The 27689-nt window shown below is 47.7% G+C and overlaps 1 protein-coding gene across 10 annotated transcripts in view; it reads left to right on the plus strand.

Annotated features, from left to right (window-relative positions):
• The window catches only part of LOC140918455 (ankyrin repeat and fibronectin type-III domain-containing protein 1-like), a 576229-nt gene that overhangs the window by 456757 nt on the left and 91783 nt on the right, over nucleotides 1-27689 (plus strand). The window contains exon 1 of one of the 10 annotated variants that reach the window (XM_073362902.1): nucleotides 22181-22541. The exons of 7 other annotated variants lie outside the window; for them this stretch is intronic. Coding sequence is in view for 1 of the 3 variants with exons in the window: in XM_073362899.1 (XP_073219000.1) it covers nucleotides 22776-22807 (32 nt within the window). In the remaining 2 variants the exon portion in view is untranslated. Of the gene's footprint in view, nucleotides 1-22180; nucleotides 22542-22772; nucleotides 22808-27689 lie in introns of those variants that run through there. 2 more of the 10 variants (XM_073362900.1, XM_073362899.1) reach the window with 2 other exon arrangements.

Below are 27689 nucleotides of genomic sequence, written 5' to 3' on the forward strand. Positions count from 1 at the left end.
AGAACCAGTTATCTCATCATAGAGGGCAATTAGATTAGTCAGGCATGACTTGCCCTTGGTGAATCCATGCTGACTGTTCCTGATCACTTTCCTCTCCTCTAAGTGCTTCAGAATTGATTCCTTGAGGACCTGCTCCATGATTTTTCCAGGGACTGAGGTGAGGCTGACTGTCCTGTAGTTCCCAGGATCCTTCTTCTTCCTTTTTTTAAAGATGGGCACTACATTAGCCTTTTTCCAGTCATCCGGGACTTCCCCCGATCGCCATGACTTTTCAAAGATAATGGCCAATGGCTCTGCAATCACATCCGCCAACTCCTTTAGCACTCTCAGGTGCAACGCATCCGGCCCCATGGACTTGTGCACGTCCAACTTTTCTAAATAGTCCCGAACCACTTCTTTCTCCACAGAGGGCTGGTCACCTCCTCTCCATGCTGTGCTGCCCAGTGCAGTAGTCTGGGAGCTGGCCTTGTTCGTGAAGACAGAGGCAAAAAAAGCATTGAGTACATTAGCTTTTTCCACATCCTCTGTCACTAGGTTGCCTCCCTCATTCAGTAAGGGGCCCACACTTTCCTTGACTTTCTTCTTGTTGCTAACATACCTGAAGAAACCCTTCTTGTTACTCTTAACATCTCTTGCTAGCTGCAACTCCAGGTGTGATTTGGCCTTCCTGATTTCACGCCTGCATGCCCGAGCAATATTTGTATACTCCTCCCTGGTCATTTGTCCTATCTTCCACTTCTTGTAAGCTTCTTTTTTGTATTTAAGATCAGCAAGGATTTCACTGTTAAGCCAAGCTGGTTGCCTGCCATATTTACTATTCTTTCTACACATCGGGATGGTTTGTCCCTGTAACCTCAATAAGGATTCTTTAAAATACAGCCAGCTCTTCTGGACTCCTTTCCCCCTCATGTTATTCTCCCAGGGGATCTGCATTGTGCAGGACGTCAGACTAGATGATCATAATGGTCCCTTCTGACCTTAGTATCTATGAATCTATGATCCTGCAGCTGTTCCTTACAGATTCTCCCAAATGCTAGCTATGGCATTTAGGCATGCCACCTTACTTGTACTTGTTGAAGATGTCAGCAAAGTGAAGATTTTTGGTCATCCAGAAAAACGTGCTTTCTGCTCTGACTTCGAAGGGTCAGGGCAGCAGTTTGTCTGGAAAAAGCCACCTCCCTTCATTGTGGAGGAGAAATTGCTAGTGGAAAGACCCCAGTCATCACATTGCAAGGGAGCAGGCTAAGCTTTACAAAGCATTTTCCTGGTAGCAAGAGCTTGGCCACAAGCCATGAGGTGTGATGTACTGGATCTGTGTGAACCAGCTCACTATTCTTACCCCTCCTTGCCTTGAGGCCACCCTTGCAGATTGCAATATACCACTACTAGTACACTTGACTGGTACCTAAAATGCCTCAAATGAGCTTTCTTGTGGCACTGGTGAGGCCACATCTGGAGTATTGCATCCAGTTTTGGGGCCCCCACTACAGAAAGGATGGGGACAAATTGGAGAGAGTCCAGCAGAGGGCAACGAAAATGATTAGGGGGGTGGGTCACATGACTTATGAGGAGAGACTGAGGTAACTGGGGTTGTTTAGTCTGCAGAAGAGAAGAGTGAGGGGGGGATTTGATAGCAGCCTTCAACTACCTGAAGAGGGGTTCCAAAGAGGATGGAGCTCGGCTGTTCTCAGTGGTGGGAGATGACAGAACAAGGAGCAATGGTCTCAAGTTGCAGTGGGGGAGGTCAGGTTGGATATTAGGAAAAACTATTTCACTAGGAGGGTGGTGAAGCACTGGAATGGGCTACCTAGGGAGGTGGTGGAATCTCCATCCTTAGAGGTATTTAAGGTCCAGCTTGACAAAGCCCTGGCTAGGATGATTTAGTTGGTGTTGGTCCTGCTTTCAGCAGGGGATTGGACTAGATGACCTCCTGATGTCTCCTCCAATTCTAATCTTCCATTATTCTGTGATCCTGGCACAACTTGACAAAAAGCAAGTCTTCTTCCCTAGATCTCCCACGAGCATACCTCAAAAATGCGGCAGCATAGAGACTGGTTGACTCATCAGCAGGATGGCCAAGTAGTCGCTTTTGCTAAGTTTTGAAAGCATTTGCTCTCAGATGTCCTCAAAAATATCACCAGTGCAGTGTGAACCATGTTATTTCACAGGGGTGCTGCTTTCAGTTCAGTACCTGCTGCATGGCCTATAGCTTTTGAAACCAGGTCTAACGCGTATTCTGTTCTATATTGGTTTTATACCACACTCATCTCTGTGGTATCTACACATCTGTCATGCATTGAAGAAAGTTGCTGGGATTAGAACCCAGACAGTCTATCTCCTAACCCAGGGGTGGGCAAACAACAGCCCGGGGGCCGCATCAGGCCCTTCAGATGTTTTAATTTGGCCCTCCAGCTCCCGACAGGGAGCGGGGTCCAGGGCTTGCCCTGCTTCGCACGTGCCGTAGCTCCGCATGGCTCCCAGAAGCAGTGGCATGTCCCCTCTCTGGCTCCTACGCATAGGGGCAGCCAGGGGGCTCCGCACGCTGCCCCTGCTCCAAGCACCGCCCCCACAGCTTCCACTGGCTGGGAACCATGAGCATTCATGGCCCGCCATACAATTTCCATACCCAGATGTGGCCCTCAGGCCAAAAAGTTTGCCCACCCCTGTCCTAACCCCATGTTGTTAACCACTTGACCATTCTGCCTCCTTTCACTGAAAGGCAAGATTTCTGCAATAGCTTTCCACTGATCGGTGACTCGTAGAGATAGCAAGTAAGATGCCTGAAGGGTGTTGGTAGTGACATTGCTAGTTTGAATAATCAAGCCTTGTTGATTCTTCACGACTACAAGTTTTCTTTGGGAAAATCTCCAGTTTACCTTTCAGGGTTGAATGTTTGATTTCTAAGTTGCTACTACTTCGAAGGCTTCAAGCTCTTGGCAGCCAGCACTTCAGAGCACATCACGCACTGTGATTTTGACTCGGTCAATGCAAAGTCATATATTTGTCATCATGATTCCGCATCTTGCCTTGTTAGGTGGACAGATAATGTCCAACAGTGGAGTGGTCTTGTACAATCATAATGCAGCCTCCCAATCTGAAGTGAGCCCTGGGCCCCTGATGAAAGGAGTCTGGTTAGAAGGTCACCCAGCATGGTCTGACTCTTCCAGAGCTGTCGTGCCAAGCGGTTTACACTGTGAGACTATTTGTTGGAAATGGAAGTGTACATCTGTGTTTATTCCGGTCCACTTTTAAGTCAATGTGGTGCGTTAATGTTCATATTCTGTGTGCTTTTCCCACTGAGCTGTGTTCAGAAGAATTCTTTATGGCTTTTTTGCTATATTGCTCTTTGCTGCTGTTAAATTCCTTTTCAACTAATAGGTTTCAGAGGAACAGCCGTGTTAGTCTGTATTCGCAAAAAGAAAAGGAGTACTTGTGGCACCTTAGAGACTAACCAATTTATTTGAGCATGAGCTTTCGTGAGCTACAGCTCACTTCATCAGATGTTTACCGTGGAAACTGCAGCAGACTTTATATACACACAGAAATCATGAAACAATACCTCCTCCCACCCCACTGTCCTGCTGGTAATAGCTTATCTAAAGTGATCAACAGGTGGGCCATTTCCAGCACAAATCCAGGTTTTCTCACCCTCCACCCCCCCACACAAATTCACTCTCCTGCTGGTGCTAGCCCATCCAAAGTGACAACTCTTTACATAATCAAGTCGGGCTATTTCCTGCATAGATCAAGGTTTTCTCACATCCCCCCCACCCCCATACACACACAAACTCACTCTCCTGCTGGTAATAGCTCATCTAAACTGACCATTCTCCAGGTTTAAATCCAAGTTAAACCAGAACATCTGGGGGGGGGGGGGTAGGAAAAAACAAGAGGACACAGGCTACCTTGCATAATGACTTAGCCACTCCCAGTCTCTATTTAAGCCTAAATTAATAGTATCCAATTTGCAAATGAATTCCAATTCAGCAGTTTCTCGCTGGAGTCTGGATTTGAAGTTTTTTTGTTTTAAGATAGCGACCTTCATGTCTGTGATTGCGTGACCAGAGAGATTGAAGTGTTCTCCGACTGGTTTATGAATGTTATAATTCTTGACATCTGATTTGTGTCCATTTATTCTTTTACGTAGAGACTGTCCAGTTTGACCAATGTACATGGCAGAGGGGCATTGCTGGCACATGATGGCATAGATCACATTGGTGGATGTGCAGGTGAACGAGCCTCTGATAGTGTGGCTGATGTTATTAGGCCCTGTGATGGTGTCCCCTGAATAGATATGTGGGCACAATTGGCAACGGGCTTTGTTGCAAGGATAAGTTCCTGGGTTAGTGGTTCTGTTGTGTGGTATGTGGTTGTTGGTGAGTATTTGCTTCAGGTTGCGGGGCTGTCTGTAGGCAAGGACTGGCCTGTCTCCCAAGACTTGTGAGAGTGTTGGGTCATCCTTTAGGATAGGTTGTAGATCCTTAATAATGCGTTGGAGGGGTTTTAGTTGGGGGCTGAAGGTGACGGCTAGTGGCGTTCTGTTATTTTCTTTGTTAGGCCTGTCCTGTAGTAGGTAACTTCTGGGAACTCTTCTGGCTCTATCAATCTGTTTCTTTACTTCTGCAGGTGGGTATTGTAGTTGTAAGAAAGCTTGACAGAGATCTTGTAGGTGTTTGTCTCTGTCTGAGGGGTTGGAGCAAATGCGGTTGTCTGCTGCAGTTTCCACGGTAAACATCTGATGAAGTGAGCTGTAGCTCACGAAAGCTCATGCTCAAATAAATTGGTTAGTCTCTAAGGTGCCACAAGTACTCCTTTTCTTTTTTCAACTAATGTTTCCTCTTTCTTGCTTTTCTCTTGCTGCCATGGCTAGTTCAGGGTGAAATTCAATTCACACACTCCCGAGCCCACTGCTGCCACTGTCAAGATAGGCTAGCTGAGGTAATATCTTTTATTGGGCTAACTTCTGGTCCAGATATTACCTCACCCACCTTGCCTCTCTCATATCCTGGGACCAGCATGACTACGACTACACTGCATTCTGTCTGTAATGACACTTCAGGTAGATGGACTCCATTCACAACAAGCTGATACTGGGACTTGAGCTTTAGGGAGCCCAGAGTGAGCAGGGTTCTGTCTGTGAGGGAAGGGGAGAGAGGCCTGGGGACTGGTGGTTGGATTTGGGATACAGGAGGTGGCTGAGGTGTCTCCTGTGATGTGTGAGGCCTTGTAAGAAAAAGCATGTTAAGTGCCCTATTTATTTTCTTGTTGTGAGGTGACTCTAGTCCATGAAGAGACCTTTCCATCGAAATAACACACCTTCCATTGACCTGCCTTGCGCTTCAGTCCTTTGCCCAGATCATGTAGAATCCAAGGCAACAGATCCGGTAACAATGTAATGACACTAGACATATGCTGCATGCATGACCTTTATCTGAAGCTATCAGCATGCCTTACAGAGATTTTATTAGCCAAGCCTCACAACAGCCCTTTCAGGTAGGCGGGTATGATTAACAGGGAAACTGAAGCACAGAGTGTTTGAAGTGACCTGTCCAGGATGTCACAGTGAGTCTGTGACATGGGCCAGCATTGAGCCCAAGACACCTGAATCCCTGGCCCTTTCTCTAACCTCTAAGCTGTCTGCCCTCCTAGAACTTGGTATAGAATTCGTTCCTCTCAATTCCCAAGCCCCTTCTCCCGTCACTAAACAACACAGAGCACAGACATTCCAGCTCAGGGGAATTGATTGTATGTTGACTAACGGCATCCCTGCTACATTGCATATGTGCACAATGAGGGGAAAGACTAGATCTGACCCAGCGCACTTGGCTACTCATTTGGCAAATCGTTCCATCAAATAGTTTCTTCTCTACTTTTTCATCAATCAGCTTGTATCTGAGGCTATTTGAGTACCCTGACTTGCTCTGCCTTGAAGGCCACACATACCTCTCTCTCTCTTTTTGGAATCCCTCATGGCCTAGACGCCAAGGAGCTCTCCTCTCAGTTGGCTGCAGAAATGTGCTTGGAATCCCAGAATTTCAGGCTTTAATGTGTGAGCCAATAGTCACACAGCCTTCATCCAGAAACTATCATTATCGGCCCCTTTTTTTTTTTCTTTCTTGGTTTTTTTGAACTACAGCTCCCAGGATGCCTGAAGATATGCAGACATCCGAAGACAGTGGTTTCCTATAAACTTTTGGGGTTTCATGCTTTGCCGGCAGGAATGTTTTTATTGCATCACAAATCCCTTCAAGTCCCTCAAACCTCCCTGGTGTTTATCAGCCATGGAGGGGAAAAATGGTGTCTGGAGGTTCCAGTCATGGACAGAGGGTGGAGGGAGACTGGGCTGGGAGGGTGAATGAATACTGCACACAAGTAGCTCTTGGGAAAGATACAGAAGTGGATGTCTGGGTTTTTTTTTTTTTTTGGCCCCTTTTCTCCCCAAAGGGTCACTGCTAATGCTCTTAAAGGAAGACTTTCATGCTGGGGAGAGTATTGGAATAGCTTCTGTTTCCGCACGGGTCCATTTACCTTTTGCTTGCCTGCAGCATTTCTGGGGCTAGTCACATTTAAACAGAGCTTTTCACCCTCCCAGCTCCAGATCTCCTCTCACCAGAGCCTGCTGGGAATGTTAGAAGGCTGAAGGTGTGAATTGGCAAACACTTGCCTGGCAAAACCTGATGTCCAGGTGATGACCTCACTGTTGGACAAAGCCGTGAGCGACATTGGGGAGTGGGGATGGGAGGTTTTATTCCAGCAGAACAGCAAGGTGTATTTTGTAAAATTAAAACAAAACTTGTTTTCAAGTTCTCAGCTGTGGGCGAGGAGCGCACAATGCACCTCAAGAGGGAAGGGCTTCCACATTCCCTGATCCTGGATTGCTTGTATGCTGGACTAATTTCCCAGTTGCCAGTAGCCCCATAGGGTCAATAGACAAGCCAGGGATCAGTGGGACAAACTGAAGCCCTGGGCGTGTTTCTTTGCCCCCAGCCACATTCCCTACGCTGCCAACAGGGCATTGTGAGGAGTGGCAGCTTAAGAGCTGCTATGCTGCCTGTATCCCACCAGAAGATCCCTCCAACACCAGCTTGAAAGCCATACTCCACGACAAAACAGCACAGGGTGGCTACACCACATCCCCAGATCCTGGCCATTTTTTTTTTAACTCAATGAAGCTTCTAAGAACTCCTTGGGAGACTGAAATCACTTTCTCTGACGTGGAGCAGTGTGTTTGGAACAAGGAGATGGCTGATCCCATGCTCACTGCACCTCCAGGTTTCCCAGTCCAGATTTGATCAGTGTAGAGGCCAGAAAGGGATTTGTTTTTGAGCTTCCAGCAGTGCAAATGCCACCTGTGACCTGAAACCCCAGACTTCTCCCTCCTGCCTCATCTACTGACCAGCAACAAAGATTTTGCGAGCAGAACTTGGCCAATAAGTGCATCGCTGGTGCACAAGGCAGAATAGAATCCAGCTCGCTGTCCCAGAACCACATTGGCTCTGCTGAACTCTAACAGTTGTAAGAACTTGTTTTTGCCAGTAGATGTGACTCACAAGACACACAAGGAGCAGATATGTTGAGTAACAAGGTGCCATTTTTATATAGTCATTTTTCTGTCCATAACCACACTTTAATGAATTTTTTCCCTCCATTGCTTGTGTATGCCAGTTTGTTATTTTAGTGTTGGGCTAATGGCATTGGCCTTTTTGTGTGTGTGTGTGTGTGTGTGTGTGTGTGTGTGTGGAAAACTGAGCTTTGAAGCCCTGGATTTAATATAGTGATGATCACACAGACTTTGCAAACAGAAAATAGAGGAAGATAGGTAGTATTTTGGGCCCACCAACATAGCAGATTGCCTCATTCTCAACAGCAAAAAATATACCCTGGAGATGGGTGAATTGATAGTCACAGGGCGGATGCAGTAATGCCGTGGGCTCAGACACACATGGTACATTAGCCCTCTTGTGTCAGGCAAAGAGGATTTGCAGCTGATATGTCAGTCCCTTGGGCCCCATCCTCTGCCGGGTTATCTGAAGTCGTCTGATATGTTTTACTAGTGTGCCTGACTAAGCTAAGGGCTTGGGGTGCAGTTTTAAATAGAGGGCAATTGCAGGAGACAGCACTGGGAGCTCATTTCATAGGATAAGGCGGGTTTATATTACTTTCCTCCAGCACACCAGCAAAAAAGGACATTTCCACAGTGAACATGGGAATTCAGGAAGCCACGGTGCCTGGGGTGGGACTTGTAACTTTCCCAAATTCTTTCAATGCTTATTATTCTCTGTTTGCTTCTCTCTTCTACTCATGGTGATGGTTCACCCCTCTTTGCCTTTATTCCTTCCTTCTCCTCAGCTCTTCATTCATGCCATCTGCCTTGTGACAGATGATATGGAAAAAGCTGAAGTACTCAATGCTTTTTTTGCCTCGGTTTTCACAAACAAGGTCAGCTCCCACACTGCTGTCATGCACAACTCAGTATGGGGAGGAGGTGAGCAGCCCTCAGTGGTGAAAGAACAGGTTAAGGACTATTTAGAAAAGCTGGACATACACAAGCCCATGGGTCCAGATCTAATGCATCCAAGGGTGCTGAGGGAATTGGCTGATGTGATTGCAGAGACATTGGCCATTATCCATGGTGATCAGGGGAGGTCCCGGATGATTGGAAAAAGGCAAATATAGTGCCCATATTTTAAAAAGGGAAGAAGGAGAACCCAGGAAACTACAGACTGGTCAGCCTGACCTCAGTCCCTGGAAAAATCATGGAGCAGGTTCTCAAAGAAACCATTTTGAAGCACTTGGAAGAGAGGAAGGTGATCAGGAACAGTCAACATGGATTCACCAAGGGCAAGTCATGCATGACTAACCTAATTGCCTTCTATGATGAGATAACTGGCTCTGTGGATGAGGGGAAAGCAGTAGATGTGTTATTCCTGGACTGTAACAAGCTTTTGATACAGTCTCCCAGAGTATTCTTGCCAGCAAGTTAAAGAAGTATGGGCTGGATGAATGGACTATAAGGTGGATAGAAAGCTGCTTAGATTGTCACACTCAACAAGTAGTGATCAATGGCTCGATGTCTAGTTGGCAACCGGTATCAAGCGGAGTGCCCCGGGGTTTGGTCTTGGAGCCAGTTTTGTTCAACATCTTTATTAATGATCTGGATGATGGGATGATTGCACCCTCCTGCTAGTTCGCAGATTACACTAAACTGAGGGGAGAGGAAGATACATTGGAGAGTAGGGATAGGTTCCAGAGTGACCTAGACAAATTGGAGGATAGGACCAAAAGAAATCTGATAAGGGGACAAGTGCAGAGTCCTGCACTTAGGATGGAAAAATCCCATGCACCACTACAGGTTGGGGACCGACTGGCTAAGCGGCAGTTTTGCAGAAAAGGACCTGGGGATTACAGTGGATGAGAAGCTGGATATGAGTCAGCAATGTGCACTTGTTGCCAAGAAGGCTAACGGCATATTGGGCTGCATTAGTAGGAGCATTGCCAGCAGATCGAGGGAAGTAATTATTCCCCTCTATTCGGCACTGGTGAGGCCACATTTGGAGTATTGCATCCAGTTTTGGCCCCTTACTGCAGAAAGAATATGGACAAATTGGAAAGAGTCCAGCAGACAGTAAGGAAAATGATCAGGGGGCTGGGGCACATGACTTACTAGGAGACGCTGAGGGAACTGGGCTTGTTTAGTCTGCGGAAAAGAAGAGTGGGTGGGGGGGGATTTGATTGCAGCCTTCAACTACTGGAAGGGGGTTCCAAAGAGGATGGAGCTAGGCTATTCTCAGTGGTGGCAGATGACAGAACAAGGAGCAATGGTCTCAAGTTGCAGTGGGGGAGGTCAGGTTGGATATTAGGAAACACTATTTCACTAGGAGGGTGGTGAAGCACTGGAATGGGTTACTTAGGGAGGTGATGGAATCTCCTTCCTTAGAGGTTTTTACGGTCCAGCTTGACAAAGCCCTGGCTGGGATGATTTAGCTGGTAGGTCCTGCTTTGAACAGGGGGTTGGACTAGATGACCTCCTGAGGTCTCTTCCAATCCTAATCTTCTATGATTTCTTTATAACACTCTCCTTTCTCCTCTGCCTTCCCTTCCTTTTCTATGTTTTTGGCCAGCACAGCCTCTTCCCAGGTCACTACATTCTGCTCCTTTCTCTGCGTATATCTTTCCATATGCTCGTACCTCACCTATTCTCCTTTCCCCGGTCCAGTTACACACACACAGTTCCTGGCACCTGCCCTGAGTCCCAGATAGTGACTGATTATATTAGGCAGTGTGGTCCACTAAAGAAGGTTGATGCCAGTCCAAAAAGGAAAACCATTGCGGCTCTGTGGCCAAGTCACTTTAACCACATCACTCCTTTCCTGAACTTGGAAAACTCTGTCTGACTGGAGTCCCAGAATAACAAGGTTTTCCATTCCTGAGAGGAGCATTGGACACTCGGCCATTTAAAACAAGAAGAGGCTCCACTGCAAGTACTAGGTTCAGACTAAACAATAGCAGAACACCCCCAAAAGTTTTTCCTGTTAATGGAGTGACTGGAAATATTTTAAGATACGTATGTTGCTGCAGGATTAATATGCGTCAGTAGAGCTGTTCGTTGGCTTAAATCTTGAACAGTAGTGGTCCTGCATGCCAGCGCAGTGGTGCATCAGTGGAGCTGAGGGCTCCATAGTGGAACAGCAGGGATGCTGTGGGTCAGGGCAGAAGTCAATCTGCAGAGGGGTCTGTGGGCTAGACTGGTCTAGGAGGAATGTTGGAGTTGAGTTTGGAGGTGCATTAGCAGTTCTGGTATGATTAGCCAGTTTTGTGACAGCCTTAAATTCCAGCAGCAGCTCCTCATTCCTCTGCTGTCGTAATAAAGTCTTTACCTTTGCTTGCTGGCTTTATTTTCTGCTCCTTCACACTTGCACTGAATTGCTCGGTAGAGGAAATCTGGTTGATATGTTCAGAGGCATGCGGCTGGCACATGGGAAATGTGCTGAGGTTGGCAAAGCCTTTTAGCATGCTAGGTCAACCTTTGTTGCTCTAGTGAGTAGCTTTGTTGCTCTCTAGTGAGTTGGGGATTGGTCCTGCTTTGAGCAGGGGGTTGGACTAGATGATCTCCTGAGGTCCCTTCCAACCTTGATATTCTATGATTCTATGGTCAAAGCAGCCACAGGAATTCTGAACCCTCTGAGTGAGTGGTCAGGCAAATCCACCAGTCAACCATTAAAATGATATAAGGAGACAGAAGTTTGCTGTTCTCCCAGGTCACTGGTATCTTTTAATTATGATAAAAGCTTTAATTACACTAGGGCACACTTTCAAAATCTGCCTTCCCAACAGCTTGTGAAAATCTCACATTTCCTGGCAAGAAGGGACTTGGGAACAACTATTCATTCAATATAGTTCGTGTGTATAGATAGATATATGAATTGCAAGCACAGTTAGGTGGCCAATTTGGAAAATTCAGCCCAGAAGCACAGTGCTCGTGCTAGGAAGGAATCCACAGTACTATGTACTTGATCTTATCATTTTAAAATAACAAGAAAAGGAAACATTAAATAGACTTTATAAAAATCAGCAAAATAGCAAAGATTTCACCTTTAAAAGAAAAAAAGCTTTTTCATTTTATGGGTTTTATACATCTCTCTACTATTGCATCGCTGATCAGAAACACATAACAGTCTAATGTCTGAAAGTTATATGTTGATAGGAATCACTAACTCTATAATCACTATGATCTAAGTCAGTAATAAATCACATGGTAAATACTCAGGAGCAGATTCTCATTTGCACCCTCTTTAAGGGCATTTTACACCACCAGAGAAAGGTAAAGGGTTCTCAGTGCAAATGAGAATTCAAGCTTCTCCTTTGAGTGATGGTCCCTGTATGTATTCCATACTTGGGTGCACATGTGCGCCATGTGCCTGAGTCTGGAAGAGTTTCTTAGCAGTGTCAGTTGACCTACACATGCATTGTGCGTCCCCTTATGCTCGCAGCCGAGGGTATAACAGACAGTGCTCTATTTCCCTCTTACTGCCGCATAGCCTGAGTCAGGTGGACTCCCTCACATGGTGGATGGATCCTTCCAAGGTCGTGGTCAGTACCTCCTTCACCCTTCTCCCCCGCAGGCCACAATCACAACAGACGCCTCCCTTGTGGGCTGGGGAGCCCATCTAAACCATCACATGGCCCAGGGGATCTGGATGCCACAAGAGGCCAGGATATACATAAAGATGCTAGAACTGAGGGCAGTCCATTTCGTCTGTCAGGCGTTTCTTCCTCTCATCTGGTCCCGTCATGTTCAATTACTCTCCAACAACATCTCAGCGCTTGTGTACATCAACAAGCAGGGCAGCACCAAGTCTCCCTCCCTCTGCTCTGAGTACATCCACCTTTGGAACTGGTGCACTAAACACCACGTAATGCTCCAAGTCACATACCTCCCAGGCACCCAGAATTCCCTGGCTGACGCACTCAGCAGGACTCTCTACATCAGCTTCGAGTGGGAGTTACTCGATGCCACAATCTGATTCCTCTTCCACAAATGGAGCACCTGATGATGGGACCTCTTCGCCACTCATGAAAACCAAAAGCTTCTTCTTTGTTGTTCCAGGGGAACCATAGAGGAGCATATGCAGGCCGATGCTCCATCCCTGGATGAGTGGCCTCCGCTATGATTTTCCCCCCATTCTTCTCCTCCCACAAGTGTTACGCAAGATCCTCTAGGACTGAGCTACCATAATTCTTGTAACCCCATTGTGGCCATGCCAGTTCTGGTTCATGGACCTCCTGAGACTTTCCACCTGCTCACCATTCCATTTCTGAATGCTCCCAGATCTCCTCACACAGGATCAGGGGCGGGGATGGGCCCCCTTCACTTCTCAGCCTGATATTTGGATGGGGTAAATGGAGCATGCTCCATTCCAGTGTGACATATCCTTACCCAAAGCAGATCCTGCTACTGAGCTAAGTGGCAACACTTCACCTTGTGGACTAATGGCTATCACCACCCACAGATCATATCTATACCTATCATCCTCGACTACCTTCTCAATATCAAAACATTGGCCTTGCCCTCAGCTCTATACGAGTCCACCCAGCAGCACTTGGTGCCTTTCTTTCCCCTGCAGATAGTGCCTCCATGTTTACACCCCCTCCCACGGCCCATTTCATGAAGGGTTTACTCAATACCTTCCCAACAGTACTCAAGCCCACACCCTTTGAGGCGCTGGCAACATGCGCCCTCTCGCATCTCTCCACGCAGAGAGGGTCCTATACTCCCTCGACCACCGTGCACTGGCCTTCTACCTCCACAGGGTTCGCTCCTTTCAAACATAGCCAAAACTATTTGTGGCCATTGCCGACCAATCCAAGGGCCAAGCCCTCTTCTCCCAATGAATCTCCAAATGGGTCTCCAGGTCCATAAACGAATGCTATACACAATCCAGTGTCCCACTGCCTCATGGAGTCATGGCACACACCACACAAGCAGCCACATCAGCCTGCATCGTGGACGTCTTGTGACAAGACATCTGTCATGCAGCGACCTGATGCTCTGTCCACGTGGTCACATCCCACTACGCCATTGCCCAAGCAGTGATTGCGGATGCTGCTGTAGGTCAGGCTGTACTGCAGACTGCACGTCCTATTGCATCCTGTTACCCACCTCCACACTGCTCACTGCTCACTAATCACCCAAATATGGACTACACATAGGGACTATCACTCAAAGGAGAAGAGGAAGTTACTTACCTGTAACTGGAGATTCTTCAAGATGTGTGGTCCCTATCTGTATTCCAATATCTGCTCTCCATCCCCGCTGCTGAGGATTGGATTACTCAGTAGTAAGAAGGACACTGGAGTGGTGTCGACCTGCACAACCTGTTATACCCTCAGCTGCGAGCATAAGGGGACACATGTCGCACGTGCAGCTCAGTGGGCACTGCTGAGAAACACTTCTGGATTCAGGCATATGGTGTGCGTGTACCCAGGTATGGAATACAAATAGGGACCACGCATCTTGAAGAACCTCCAGTTATAGGTAAGTAACCTCCTCTCTTGAGGTCTGTCCTGAATCAGTGGCACTGCTCACTGCAGTAAGTCCCATATAGTATTGCCACTCGCAAGCATTCAAAAATTAGTCCCCAAACAATCCCTAGAGTGGCTGAAAAATCACGAGATTTTTTAACTATATGTACATGTTGGGGGGTTTGGATTTATCATTTGGTTTCTGAGCTTTAGATCACACTCAGGTCATGACTTCAGTCCTTTTCCCGAAGCCATGAGGGCTAGAAACTTCCTTTTTTTAAAATGAAAACTGAGATTCTCACATAGCCCTAGGATTGCAACGCTGGAGTTCTAAGAAAAACACTCTATCGTGAGACTTACGATAAAATCTCAGGAGTTGGCAACACCGAGCAACTCGATTGGACCTGATTCTCATTTATGCTAAAGTCCCTGATCACTGCTCTGGAAACGTAAAGGGGCAGTAAAGTTGGTATAAATATAACACACCCGCATTGAAATCAGTGGAAGCTTTGCTGTTCATTCCAATGGGCACAAAGTCTCTGATTTGGGAATAATGAATCTTCTTGCTATTTGGCATGTCAGTTCATTTCCTTCTTGCTGGCGTTTCTTTTCCAAAGGAAAAGGTTGCTGACAACAACAAAGAAAGGAATCTCCAAAAGGCCTCCTATGCCTAACAAGGCAAGAAGTCTGAGCTTTAATCACTGTCTTTCTAAGCTTCAATATATTACCACCCGCCCAGCCATTCTGGCTAACATTTGCATGAACTCCGGTGTACACAACTGAAGCAGCACACAATACACATTCCGGAGGAATGGGGAAAGGAGTTAAATCATTAGAACTCACACCGACAGCTGCCAAGCTACTCAGGTTCCAGCTTTCTTGCTGCTGTAGCTAACAGGCTTGGTTTCTTCATCATTCCTTCATCTGTCTCTGGGGACTTTTGCCTTGGTTCTTCCACTGATGCTGAGTTCCTTCCCTTGACAAAATTACATTTTAACATTGAAAAGTCAATCAGAGCTTTCTGGACACACAAGGGTTCGTCTTAAAACTTTCTCCTTGCAACCTGCAGATCCTTCTCACTGCCTGTGTAATGCCTTTTATGTCTGGGAAGAAAAATGTTCTGCACGTGTATTTGATGATATCTTACCACTTGCAGGATCCCTTCTCATTCCCACCTATCAGCTTCAGGTTTTGTTGCAAATCCTCCTTCTGCTTAGCTTGTGGAGCCTTGTAGGCCAGAGTATCCTACTGTGAAGGCCTCAAAGAAAGCAGAAGAGTCATTGGCCTCCTCTGCTTCTGGCAAGCTTGTGTAATTCTGTCTTGGTCTGTTATCCCAGGCATGTTTTCAACATACAGACCTTTAGTATTGAAAATGCTGGTGAAGTTAAATTCTCTGATCTGGAGTTCTTGCTGCTAGTCCATGTGCCTACCCACCGCTCCAGGCCTGGTTCCCCTTGGCTTGTGTTGTGCTACAGGCCAGCTGGTACTTGGCCAGCTTCTCATCTACTAAATGCCTCTGGTATTTCTTTCAGAGCAGCCAGCCTGGCTGGTGATCCCAGTTTTTCTGGGACAGAGGCTGCATTTGGAGATGATGTCCCTGGCAAAAAGGCTGTACTTTGGAGGTGAGTCATGAGGAGTAGGGTGGGAGTATTCTTGTGACTTTCAGTGTGATGCAAGGAGAGACAGACAGAAATGATTCCCTTCTATTTTAATTGCCAGGGAGAAGGGAAACTGAGACTTAGAGCAGAATAAAGTGAGACAGAACTCATAGCTTCAGACGTTGGCCGCCTCTGACCCTCAAGGACCAAGCCTTTTAAATAGCTTTCCTACTACACACTTCCAGGGAGAATGTGCACTGGACATCCTTGCAGGAGCCTGGTACTTGCAGCACTTGCCATGACATTGCTTTACGCCCCTCAGTTTGGGGCCTGTATACCTTTCCTATGTTCTAAGGATATTTAGAGCACACTTAAGAGCATCTCTTGAGCAGAATAATGGGAGATGTTGAGATGATGGACCTTGGAGAGAACCTGGAATTAAACACAAAACTGATTTAAAAGGAATGTTTTTTCATGCTACGCACCATTGGCCTGTGGCACTCACTGCCACAATGTATATTTGAGGCCAAGAAAGATCTGGGCATTTATGTGGGAAATAAGAACATCCATAGTTACAATAATAAAGATTGGAAATAAACATGAAGAGATAGAGACCCTCATTCCTCATGGCACAAGTCAACTTCTACCTGTTGGGGTCAGGGGGAAACTTTGTCCAGTTATCCCAGAACTGTAGGGTTTCTTGCACCTTCCTCTGAAGCAACTGGCACTGGCTGCTATTGGACATGGCATGCTGGACTAGATGGCCTATGCAGCTGCACCTACAGATCAAGAAGTTTTGCAATCAGCAGCAGTCCAGCTCAGGACTCATCCTCTTCTCTGCCCTCTCCCCCCACCCCATCTTTTCTGCTTCTCCATCTTACTCCTCGTTTGCTCCTCCTCGCCACTGTTCTGTCACCATGGGACAGTCCAGCTCAGGGTGGCTCCGGAATCAGCTATGAGCAGATATGGTTTTCAAGCCCAGGGAGAATCGGAGCGATGGGGAGTTGTCAGTTGAATGTGTACTCTTCTTTGTTCCAGCTGCTGATCAAAGGGCTTGGGTCACTTCCCTGGGTCAGCATGGGCTGGAAAGGGCACCACACAGTTCCCATCTGAACTTCACAGCAAAGTGAATCTGCCAGGGACTGTCATTCCTGTCAGCATCACTCAGCACTTCGTTGTGAGCCTTGTTGCCACCAACTATCTCTGAGGCTCTGTCTCTGCGTGGTGGCCCAGGAGTCTGAGAGCCACACTCTGGGGTTTTCCTTCCAGCAAGGCAGTTCAGGAGTCCCACACCAGGTGGTTTTGAGCCTTGCTTGTCGATATGCTGGTGACTCTCGCTCTATCTTTCCTCTTAGAATTTCCGGTAACGCCACTTCCCTCCCTATGCACCCTCGTGTCAGCCGGGGTCAGCCCATGTTCTTGTGCTAATGAGCCCTAGTACTACCCAGCTGGAGACTTGGAGCATGGTATTCTTGGTGGAAGGCACCGTGCCCTGTGAAAACACGCTTCCCTCAGGACTTCAGCAGAGCCCAGGAAGGCATGGTATAGACTAGCTGTTCAGTCAGGATTTTCCCTGGGGGAGTGAGGATGGGATCAGAACAGTGGTGCCAAACCTAAAGCTGCAGGGTGCTCCTGCAAGCCAGAAGGACTCTGCCCCATCGGGGCAGTGTGCTGGGGGGGATTTAACAGCTTGTGCTCCATTGTTGCGTAATATAGAATAGAGCTGCTTCTTGTTGACTCAGAGCTCTGTGGGGAAAGCAACATGAGCCCTCTATAGAATAAGGATGGGTTTCCCTAGCACCTAGGCCCTAACGGGGCAAATCACATGTTTCTCTCCTCTTACCCTTCTGTCCAGCCTCCATCCACTACTCCCCTAATACTCACCAGTAATGCCTCTGCTCTGGGGTCCTTAGAAATAGCTAAGACAGATGCAGCTAGGCTAGACAGTGTTAGAGATGGCAGAGTCATGAGAATAGGTTGTACACTGAATCTTGGGTCATGTAGCATGGGACCCACTTCACTGGTACCTCAGGGACCTCCAGCATTGCTTAAACCAGCCCTGGCTGGGGATGCTTATTCTTAGAACTGGTTGAAATCTCCAAATTAATTTCTGCAAAGAAAAATTCATTTTTTTCACTGAACAAATTTTAAAGGAAATGACACAAAAATTTGTTTGCGTTTGAATTGAAAATTTCAGTTTGGCTTTTGAAAACCAAAACAAAAGGAAAATTTCTATTTGAAATTATACAAAAATGTCTCTTTTTGAATTTTTCTCTCAAAAATTGAAAACTGCATGGAAATCAGCTTGGTTTTGCCAAACATTTCAATTTTCATAAAGTTGCCATTTTTATTCTTTAATTCATAAAGTTCTTTGTTCTAAAAAGTTCAGCCAACTCTGGTTATCATTGTATGTCATTTCCTGGGCTGAGTCTATCCCTAGTCAACATTAGTTAATTGACCGGGCAGTTTTCATTGTGTATGCCCTAGAGCCAGGAGTGACGGGTACATGCAAAGAAATCAAACTGGGAATGCAGAGTTGGATTTCCTTCATTACGTCTAACTCCCTATATGTAGTCCAAGAGAGACAAGACAAGGGCTTCACTGACAGGAACCAATGTGGGTGTTAACAAAGTAATGTGCCCACCTGCAGGGGCTTGTGAACCCCATGGGCAGCTGAGACCAAAGCCATGAGGAAGTCGGGTAGAAGGAAGAGGCCAGTATTAGAGACCTCAGGCTGCGTTGTCCGCCAACATAAATCCTTCAACCCAAGTTGAGGTGAGGGTCTTAGCACTGAACTTCACCCAGGTCCGGAGGGGTGTGAAATTGACAACACTAGGTATGGAGACCAGGAGCTGCATGGAAATTTTGCAATGAGTTTATTTTCCGGTCCTTGTTATAAATATCCTCATTCTAAAACCCACTTTGCCGTAATGCTCAAGCACAGCTGCGCTACATTTTTAGACCTACATGTAAGGTATCTCCGTCCCTCCACCCCCGTCATCTTCCCCTCGGGTGCACCTAAGGGCCCGGTGTCTGTGATCAGAAATAGATAGTATCCACTGACTTGCTAATTGTAATGCATCCTGATAATGCCAGCTATAATTAGCTATGTGTATGAGAGCTGGTTTGTTGGTGGAAGTTTTCCTGACCCCATTATTCTACTTTAAATCGAGGACTTTGCAAGGGGCCTGGAGTGCCTCACAAAGCTCAGCGTTTCAGAGCCAAATCTTGTTAAGTCTAACTTAGCCATCTCTGCAGAGGCCAGCGTGGATTCAGTTTAACTAGCTGTGTGTCCATACAGAGAGAATGGAATAAGCTGCTTTTGATAAAACACTGCTCAGATCACAGGGTATGTGGTGAATAAACACAAGGGCAGGTAGGGCATCTGTTCTATGCTCATAGACTCTGAAGGGCTCATTCTGCTGGCATGGAAGGGGTTAATGTGTTACCATGGCTTCGCAACCCTGACTGATCGATCTATCTGGGTGACTTTAGGGCACTCATAAAATGCGACTTTTAGCCCTAATTGGAGCCAAGGGTGATACAGAGAGGAATAGTGCAGGCTTCCCATACACACACTGCACTTGTTTCCTGAGCTGCAGCACCCCTCTAGTCCAGTCACTTGAGTCCTTCACAGCTCTCCATGTGCACCTATGGCTTGCCTTGCTGTTCCTCCCTCTGTTCCAGTCCCACCCTCTACCTCCCAGCAGATCCACAATATACCCAATTCCCAGCTTGCAGCATCCCTGGGACTTACTGTTGGGCTTCAGGAAGTCTCCAAGTGCAAGTTGTTCCTAACCTGCAGAATAAATCCTGTTCCAGTCTGGGACTCCCCCTGAACAGAAACAGCCAGCTGTGCTTAGCTGCACCAAATTAACTACTTTGTGATGTGAACCAGCTTCTCTCAGGTACTCAGGTGAGACCATTAAACTTATTTGACCTTTGATCTAAACTTCTGAGGCAGTTTAAAGAGTATGATCCTACTCTGCCCTGCTTTGCCTTGCTTCCTTGACTGTATAGCAAACTCGCCCTAAGCATGGGGGGAGGGATAGCTCACTGGTTTGAGCATTGGCCTGCTAAACCCAGGGTTGTGAGTTCAATCCTTGAGGGGGCTATTCAGGGATCTCGGGCAAAAATGGGGGATCAGTCCTGCTTTGAGCAGGGAGTTGGACTAGATGACCTGCTGAGGTCCCTTCCAGCCCTGATATTCTATGATTCTCTATGATATTGGTGCAAAAGCCCTTAGCTTCCTTTTCCTGCAGTCCCACCCAACTTCATATGTTATAACACAGGACACATTGATACACCCTCCAAGATTGTACCCTGAGAAGATTGTACCGGCTGAATACTCTGGGACCAACTATTTCTGCATATAGTTTGCCAACTACTGTTCTGTCTGTCCAATCTATCCTGAGCACATCAGCATGGTAAAGAAGCACTTATTTTGACAATTCTGCAGTTCGATAACATGACACACAAGGAGGAGAAAGCACTTCATGTAATAGCCTGCAGCCAGACCTCAGGCTATGATATCATTGGAACTTACAAGCTAATCAGGGTTGAGTCAGGTCAGCAAATGGATGGGAAATTAGGTATTTCAGGAAGTAGTGCTGGTGAGTTCTTCCATCGGAGTCAGTGCTAGACCAATGCCTTATTGTGGAGTTGGCGGCATCGCTTTGCTAGAGACGTCTGTTTTTTAAATGAAATATAAAGCTGAGGTCCTGATTGCTTCTTGTCTTTAAATATCTTGTGTCACTTTTTGTGACGGTAAACATGTAACCCCATTGTTTTGGCCACATTCCATAGTACCTGCATTGCACCTTTCATTTCAGTTTCAGTTGGATGCGGTGTTTTTCTCACCTTTCTGTCCTAACCTACCAGGTAGTGTTGCTGTTTGTTGTTTGCTGGTGTGTTCTAGCTAAAATTAACCAAGAACTGCCACTGCCATCCCTGCAATCTCTCCTGGCCTCACCTAGACACTGGGAGATGGGGTTTTCGGAATTCAGCAGATAAGCATTAGTCTCTTGAGCTCATATGGAATAAAGAGGGGGGACCCATTGCTTGGCCCAAAGCTGGTTTGATTTGACATTTGCAGGGTGTACATAATCCACCCATTTACATATATGGCAGTGTGGTACCAGCCTCTGGCTGTCAGTAGGCACTGGAGCTGGGCTGATGCGCACGATGGAGAAGGGGATGGAATTGAAGAAGAAAGGTAGTACAAATACGACGTGTTTTTGTCATCTGAAGTTTTTGGCACATAAAACTGCAAGGGAATGGCCATTGTGCATGATGTGTCCCGAAGAGATAGGGAATAGAACACAACGAGATGGGGAGAGTTTTGGGCTGTGCCGTCTGCGATCCAATAAAGTCCCCCAAAGATTAACTAGGACAATCAGCTCTTCAACTGTGGGATCCCACACCAACTCAGGAACTGAAGAGTTCAGCTGTCCCAGGCAGCTGAGTGATCAGCTGCTTCATGAGCATCACCTGCTGCCGAATGTAACAGTGGTGAAGAACCGCATGCAGGGCATTTCAGGCTCAGGGAATCACGTGGGCTTTAGAAGATCATATGCCATAGGGCTCAATCCTGCAAGGTGCTGAGCACCTTCTGCTGCCCTTGACTTCAGTAGAAGTTGAGTGTGCTCAGTGTTTGTATGTGATCAGACTCCCCAGTCTTCCATCTGCCCTGTGCGTCGAGATCTGATGTCCCTAACCCATCCGCAGGCCAAGCCTCATTTGCTACGCCTGCAGCCCACGGAGAGGAGCATGGTGGGCAATGGCTGGGGTTGGCCATTGGTGCCTACAGAATAAGTAGGCTACCAATGGTTCCCTCTTGTTAGCCCATTAACTTTTTATTACTTATAGGGTTCAAATAAGAACTAGATAAATTCATGGATGATAGGTCCATTAATGGCTATTAGCCAGGATGGGCAGGGATGGTGTCCCTAGTCTGTGTTTGCCAGAAGCTGGGAATGGGCGACAGGGGATGGATCACTTGAAGATTACATGTTCTCTTCATTCCCTCTGGGTCACCTGGCATTGGCCACTGTCAGAAGACAGGATACTGGGCCAGATGGACCTTTGGTCTGACCCAGTATGGCCGTTCTTATGTTCTCATCACCCACATCTTTTTGTTGGGTGTTCAGATTTCCAGGGGGAAGGGAGTTGTCAGACCAGGTTTCTATGGGAAGCTGGTATGCCACAGATAAGAGGACGTTGTAGCCAAGTGGTTTCATCTCTGGATATGCCCCCGGCAGTGGAATTGGTCAAAAGCTGAGTCCAAGAGAGTTTTTTGACTTCCTGCAGGTTATGCTCTGAGTTTCTGAGAAGCAGGGAGCTAGCAGCCGGTCCCCCACAGGCCCTGCTGCTGAGCTGAAGGTATCCTTTGCTTTTGACTCTCTCTCTTTGCCTTTTTTTTTTTTGAGTCTGCACAATGACTTGTTGTTATGTAAAACACCAGTGAGAGTGAGCCAGACAGAGAGAGGGAGAGAGATTCTTTAGTGTCGGAATCTGAGTCACATGGGCCTGTTTTATATCCCCCTCTGCTAATCTCGTTTCTATAGAAACAAGATTGAAAAAAAAAAGTCGAGCTGAGAGCGAGAGAACCGAGGTGATGGGCGAGGGAACTATAGGTGGCGAATGAGGAGGAAGGGCCGGCGCGTGTGGGGGATGCGTAGGCAGGATAGGCTCGAGGGGGGATCTTGCAGTTGCAAAGTGGGGACAGGGACCAACGGACGCTATTCCCAGCATGAGTGATTGACTGTGACGGAGCACTCGTGCACACGCGCGCGTGCGCGCGTGTGTGTAGGGGGGTGTTGTTTGTTTGTTTGTTTGTTTGAAACATTTTCTGAAATGAACTGATCCTTCCAAGAAGGGGAATCAGGAGAGACTGAAAGAAAGGGACCGGAGCATTGGCAGGTGAGTGAGCAAACGGGGTAACAGGCACCCACCTAGAGGGCTCCAATGCCAGCCAGTTTGTGTTTTTGGCATTCTTTCCTAAGTGGGAGGTCCGGTGGTGCAGCCCGCTGGCATGGGGTCCCGCTCCCCAGGATGTCGAGTCAGAGACATTTTCCCCAAGCACTGAGCTTGCCACAGTGAGAGTGAATAGTGGCGAATGGGACCCAGGGCACACTGCCACTCAAAGACATCAGCATGTGTAAGAACATGCCATTCTGGGCATCCAGGTGAGAGGGGGTTTGCAGCAAGACACCTGCATTAGACTGTTTGAGTGGAGGGCTGTTTGGTGTTGTTTCCTTTCTGAAGCCTGAGGAATGTTAAGCCCTGGCTCCCTAAAAGGATGCTGCTGAGTGGGAAGCAGCTCTCGGTGTTAATGGTCAGGTTTGATTTTTGATTCTGATTGCATCCAAGTAAATAAATAGCCCTTGAAAGTCGAATCTCTCTGGAATGTAACTCATGCAGCAAGCAATGCTCTCTCCCTTCCTGCTCATGTGCGATGAGTCCTTCCGAGTCCCGGCATGAGGCGTGTGTGCCCATCAGGGTGACCCCAGTTAGAAAGCTGAATCCTTAAGTGACAGAATTGTGATTGGAGGGTTGGGGGGGCAGCAAAATCATTCAGCTCTTTTGGTTGCTGTAGAGAGTCTGGGCTGCTCATAACCATTGCACTAGTATGTGCACTGCTTCCCAGGACCGTAGCCTTTCTATAAGCATATGTGCTGCCTGTTGAGACACAGCGCAGTCTGTAACTCTAAAGCACGGGAATATCTGCTGCCTTCCTGAACCAGAACTATTGCAAAAGCACATGGCCTGTCTCTGATCAGTGCACAGGTGTAAGTGTTTCCTACCTAAAATATGGATTCTCAGTTTCGAATGCACAAATGCACTTGCATTCTCCAGCCTGTCTACCGTCACTGCATAGGTATGTGTCCTGCAGGGCTTGACTTGTCTGTAGGCATTGTACAAGGGTGAGTGCTGTCTACACCTTATTGTGGAGTTGTGGAGTTTTGGTCTGTCTGTAGCTATTGAACAAACGCAAGTGCTTCCTCTTGCAATCTGGTCTTTCTGTAAACACTGCATGGAGGTGAGTTCTGCCTACCTGGACCCCCGTCTATCTGTAACCATTGCAGCGAGCCTGAATGCTGCCCGCGTGGTTTCCAGTGTGTCCTGAAATGCTGTACTTGAGATTCTGGGCTGGCGTTAACCACCCCACAAATGAACCTGTTTCGTCCTGACACTTGGGACTTTCTGAAATGATTGTATAATCAAGCACGTGACCCTTTGTAAATACAAATTGCAATAACTCTTCCAGTCTCCCATTCATGAAGGCCTAGTGTAGAATCAGAAGGAGTGGTCGTTAGCAGGTGCCCATTCTGGCATGTATAGCATAAGAGTGAGCTGGTGAGATGTGATCAGGGTCTAGGTTACAGGAGGAATGGTCTGTCAGAGTAGTTGGGATATGGTGCACACAGGGCTGTCCCTACCCATACACAAAGTATGCAGCTGCATAGGGCACCAGGAAATTTGGGGCACCAAATTTTCTGGTGCCCTACACAGCTGCATGCTGCTCCAGCCCCTGCTTCACCTTTTCCCCATGGCCCCTGCCCCTGCTCCACCCTCCGCTTCCCCCGCTCTGCCCCCACTCTCCTAAGAACTGCAGCAGGGGTCAGACCTTCAATCACCGGCGGCGTTAAGTGGAGCAACCTGGCCCCAGCTTGCTCCGCTCCTCTGGCTCCCAGCCGCATGGCTGGTAAGTGCTGGGGGGCGGTTCCCCCCTGCCCCCAAGCCTGGGAGCCAGGGGAGCAGAGCGGAGTGGGCTGGGCCTAGGTCACTCCACTTCCCACCCCCCGTGAGCGCGGGGTCGGGCTTGGCTGCCCTGCACACACCAGGCAGCAGGAAGTGGCGTGATCTGGCCCCAACCCGCTCCGCCCCGCCGGCTTGTGCTGGGGGGGCAGTTCCCCACTGCCCCCGAAGCCTGCTCCTGCTCCCCGCCCCTCCCTGCAGAGGCCTGGGGCCCCACACAGACATCCTTGTGGGGGCTGTGTAGGGCACCAAAATGGCTAGGGATGGCCCTGGGTGCAAACTTGCTCTTGTAGTCTGTTTGTTGGGATTTCTCTTCTAATCGCTTTCCTCTCACTGTACCGCTAGGGCAATACACCCTGGGCCCAGTTAATTTCTGATGTAAACCCAGTGAAGCTATTAGGATGAATTGGGCCTTTGCCAAATGTCACTCAGCCATTCTCATGGACTAGCGAGTGAGCAAGTCAAACACAATTTTAAAAAAATTCCGGCCATCACCTTTATAAAGCGCAAGTGAATTGACTTGGTGCCTGGGCTGGTACATCTTTGCGACAACTTAGCAAGAATCTGCTAGCTGAGGAGCATGTCAGAGCCAAGGCATCCAGCTCTCACCGTGCTTCCTCTTGGTTTGTCTCCTCTTTCATACTCGCTAATGCTCCTGCGGCCTGTGAACATTCACTTGGACAATCTGATTTTGGAAGAGTCATCCATTGTGGAGGTGGAATCAGAGAACACTGTCTGGGTCAGATGAGGAGCTTCCTGGTTTGAGCACTGAGGCAATATCATTAATGTCTTCCCTGCCTGTGCTGTGCAGGAGAAGAGGCTAGAAGAGAATGAGCAGGGAGGGGAGCAGACAGCCACTTCTTGTAGCCAGGACCCGGACACTAGCTTTGAGCCTGAGCAGGCGCTGCTTTGGGGGAGGGTTTGACTGTGCTGCTTTCAGAGTTCTCTTTGCTCCCTCCACCCATGCCAGGGGACCAGTGAGCAGTTGTAGGAAGAACAGAACAAATAATCAAAATATACCAGGTTTTGAGACTGTTGTTAAGGCCATAGCAGCGCCAGGATCCAACCAGCACTGTTTGTGTCTAGCCTGGTCCAGGTGACTTTTTCTCATGTCAAGGAGCAGGCATTGAGGCTGGTGCGATGGCCACATTTACCATGTGGCGTTCCTGCTGTGCACTTATGTGCATGAAGCTGTACTTTTATATCAGAGCAAACGTGATGCCTTTTAAACAGCCTCCCCCCATACACGTGCATAGCTGTGATAATTCCCATGTCCCCATCATGTTTTCTGCTGGTTTTAGTTAGTTGACATGCTAAACTAAAGGCTTTTTTGAGGGGAGTGGGATCAGGGTGTTATTAGGAGGGAATAGCTGCAAGCTTCTCCGTAGCTGATAAATATTTTTGTAGACAGGATGAAATGTTCTGATTTAAATGCTGAAACAGGGCAGTGAGCATGTTTAATCTAGCTGGCAGATGGTAAATCCTGGAGGTGTGATTGACGGCACAATATGCTAGCTAAACAGCCTTCTCCGATAGGTAGGAGAGGATTCTTTCCACCACTGCGGTTGATACTTCATCTGATGGTTTTCTGTGTGTGCTCCATTGGCTTCTCTGAGGCAAAGAGAAAACAAATCAAAACCTTTGCAGGTGCAGAACTGAAGGAAGAAGCTCTGGAAATTCCAAACCTTGCTTGCCAAGCAGAGTTCTCCTGCTGTAAGGCACGTTAGGCTTCTACTGGCATTTGGTAGCAATCACTGAGGAAAGGTGATTAAAGCTTATGCTCTAATAAATTGGTTAGTCTCTAAGTTGCCACAAGTACTCCTTTTCTTTTTGCGAATACAGACTAACACGGCTGTTACTCTGAAAACTGAGGAAAGGTGACATTCAGTAAAGCATTGGGTTTCTCCTTTATACTGGGTGGATAATGGATGTGGCTCACTTCAGTCCCCTTTCATTGGGTTGGGATTAAATTCAGCCAGGACCCAATTGGTCTGCTGTGTGCTCTAAAGGGCTGTATCCAGCAGGAAGTTGTAAAGTTACCGCTCATTGTGGGGGATGCTCTGCATGGCCACATTTCCAGCTGGCTCTTGGAGAGGCACTCTCACATTCTGGGGCAGGAACCGGTTGCAGAGACTGAGACTACTGGGCTGGATTACAGCAGCATCAGCACGGTGTTTAGTGTATACATTATTTCCTGTTGTTAGGTAAATTACCCTAAAGCCCCCTCAGTTGTCTTTCAAATATCACATCTGTGATAGCTCTGCTGCAACCTGGCAGTCAGAGAGAGGGGGACAATGGCTCTCAAACTGTGTTCTGTGGATCACGGGTGCTGGTTGGAGCTCTTCCCAGAGGTTCATAGGGGGACATGGTTTGAGAAGCAAGGAGTGGCAGGAGGGGGGTGTCCCTAAGTGCTCCATGCAATGGAAAAAGCTGGAGATGGCTCCTGATCCCCATTCTCACCCAGCTCCCATTCCTGCTTTCTGAATGATGTCCTAGTCTGCATGTGCTGAGGCTGGAGAAGGTCCATTTTAAAACATTGAATAAAACCTCCAGCTATGGCAGTAGGAGTCAGCTGGAATAGCATTGATGTGGGTACTGTGCAACACCCTGGAGAAGGTTAGCCATTATGTTGTACATAATCCTATAGGTCATGCTGATGGGAGCAGTAGGGTGTCATTGGTTTTTCAGCAGCTGATCAGTCCACTGAACAAAAAGCAACTGCCCCTTTTTAGGTCTTTCGTGCACACCTAGATCAACTGTTGTTAAGCTGCTGGAATGACATTCCTGCTGATTTCTTCTGAGACATGCAGCACCTCAGTGTTCCCATCTGTATACTGGGGGTCTGTAGTGGGGCAGCTGCCCCTCTCCAATAGGCAGGGCTTAAAAGAAGCAGTGGAGAGGGCTGCAGTTGGGAAAAGAAGTGAGAGTAGCTGAGTGAGTAGCTGACCACAGGTGTGGCCAGCTCAATTAGGGCTCTGGCCCAGGAGCTGAAGGAGTCTCAGTCTAGAGGAGCAAGGTACCTGAAGTAGAGCAGTGCTGGGGAAGGGCAAAGGGAGCTGGGGAGCTCCAGCCTGGTAAACCCCCAGGCTGCAGGCCTTGTTGAAGGCCTTCGAAAGGTACTGGGGCTGCAGAGGGGCAGCCTGTGGATAGGCAAAGGCAGCAGGTCCTACCCCCTTGCCAATGATGAGTGGCCATTGCAGACTGCAGTTTGCCTCAGTGAATGGGGGCTGATGATGACTGGCAGTAGCCACTGAGGCAAGGTGGGCTTAGAGGGTTGGGGGTTCTCTTGGGAGGAGAGACCCAGAGAGT

The sequence above is a fragment of the Lepidochelys kempii genome, chromosome 10, assembly GCF_965140265.1.
Source record: "Lepidochelys kempii isolate rLepKem1 chromosome 10, rLepKem1.hap2, whole genome shotgun sequence".
In the NCBI taxonomy this organism is placed as follows: domain Eukaryota; kingdom Metazoa; phylum Chordata; order Testudines; family Cheloniidae; genus Lepidochelys; species Lepidochelys kempii.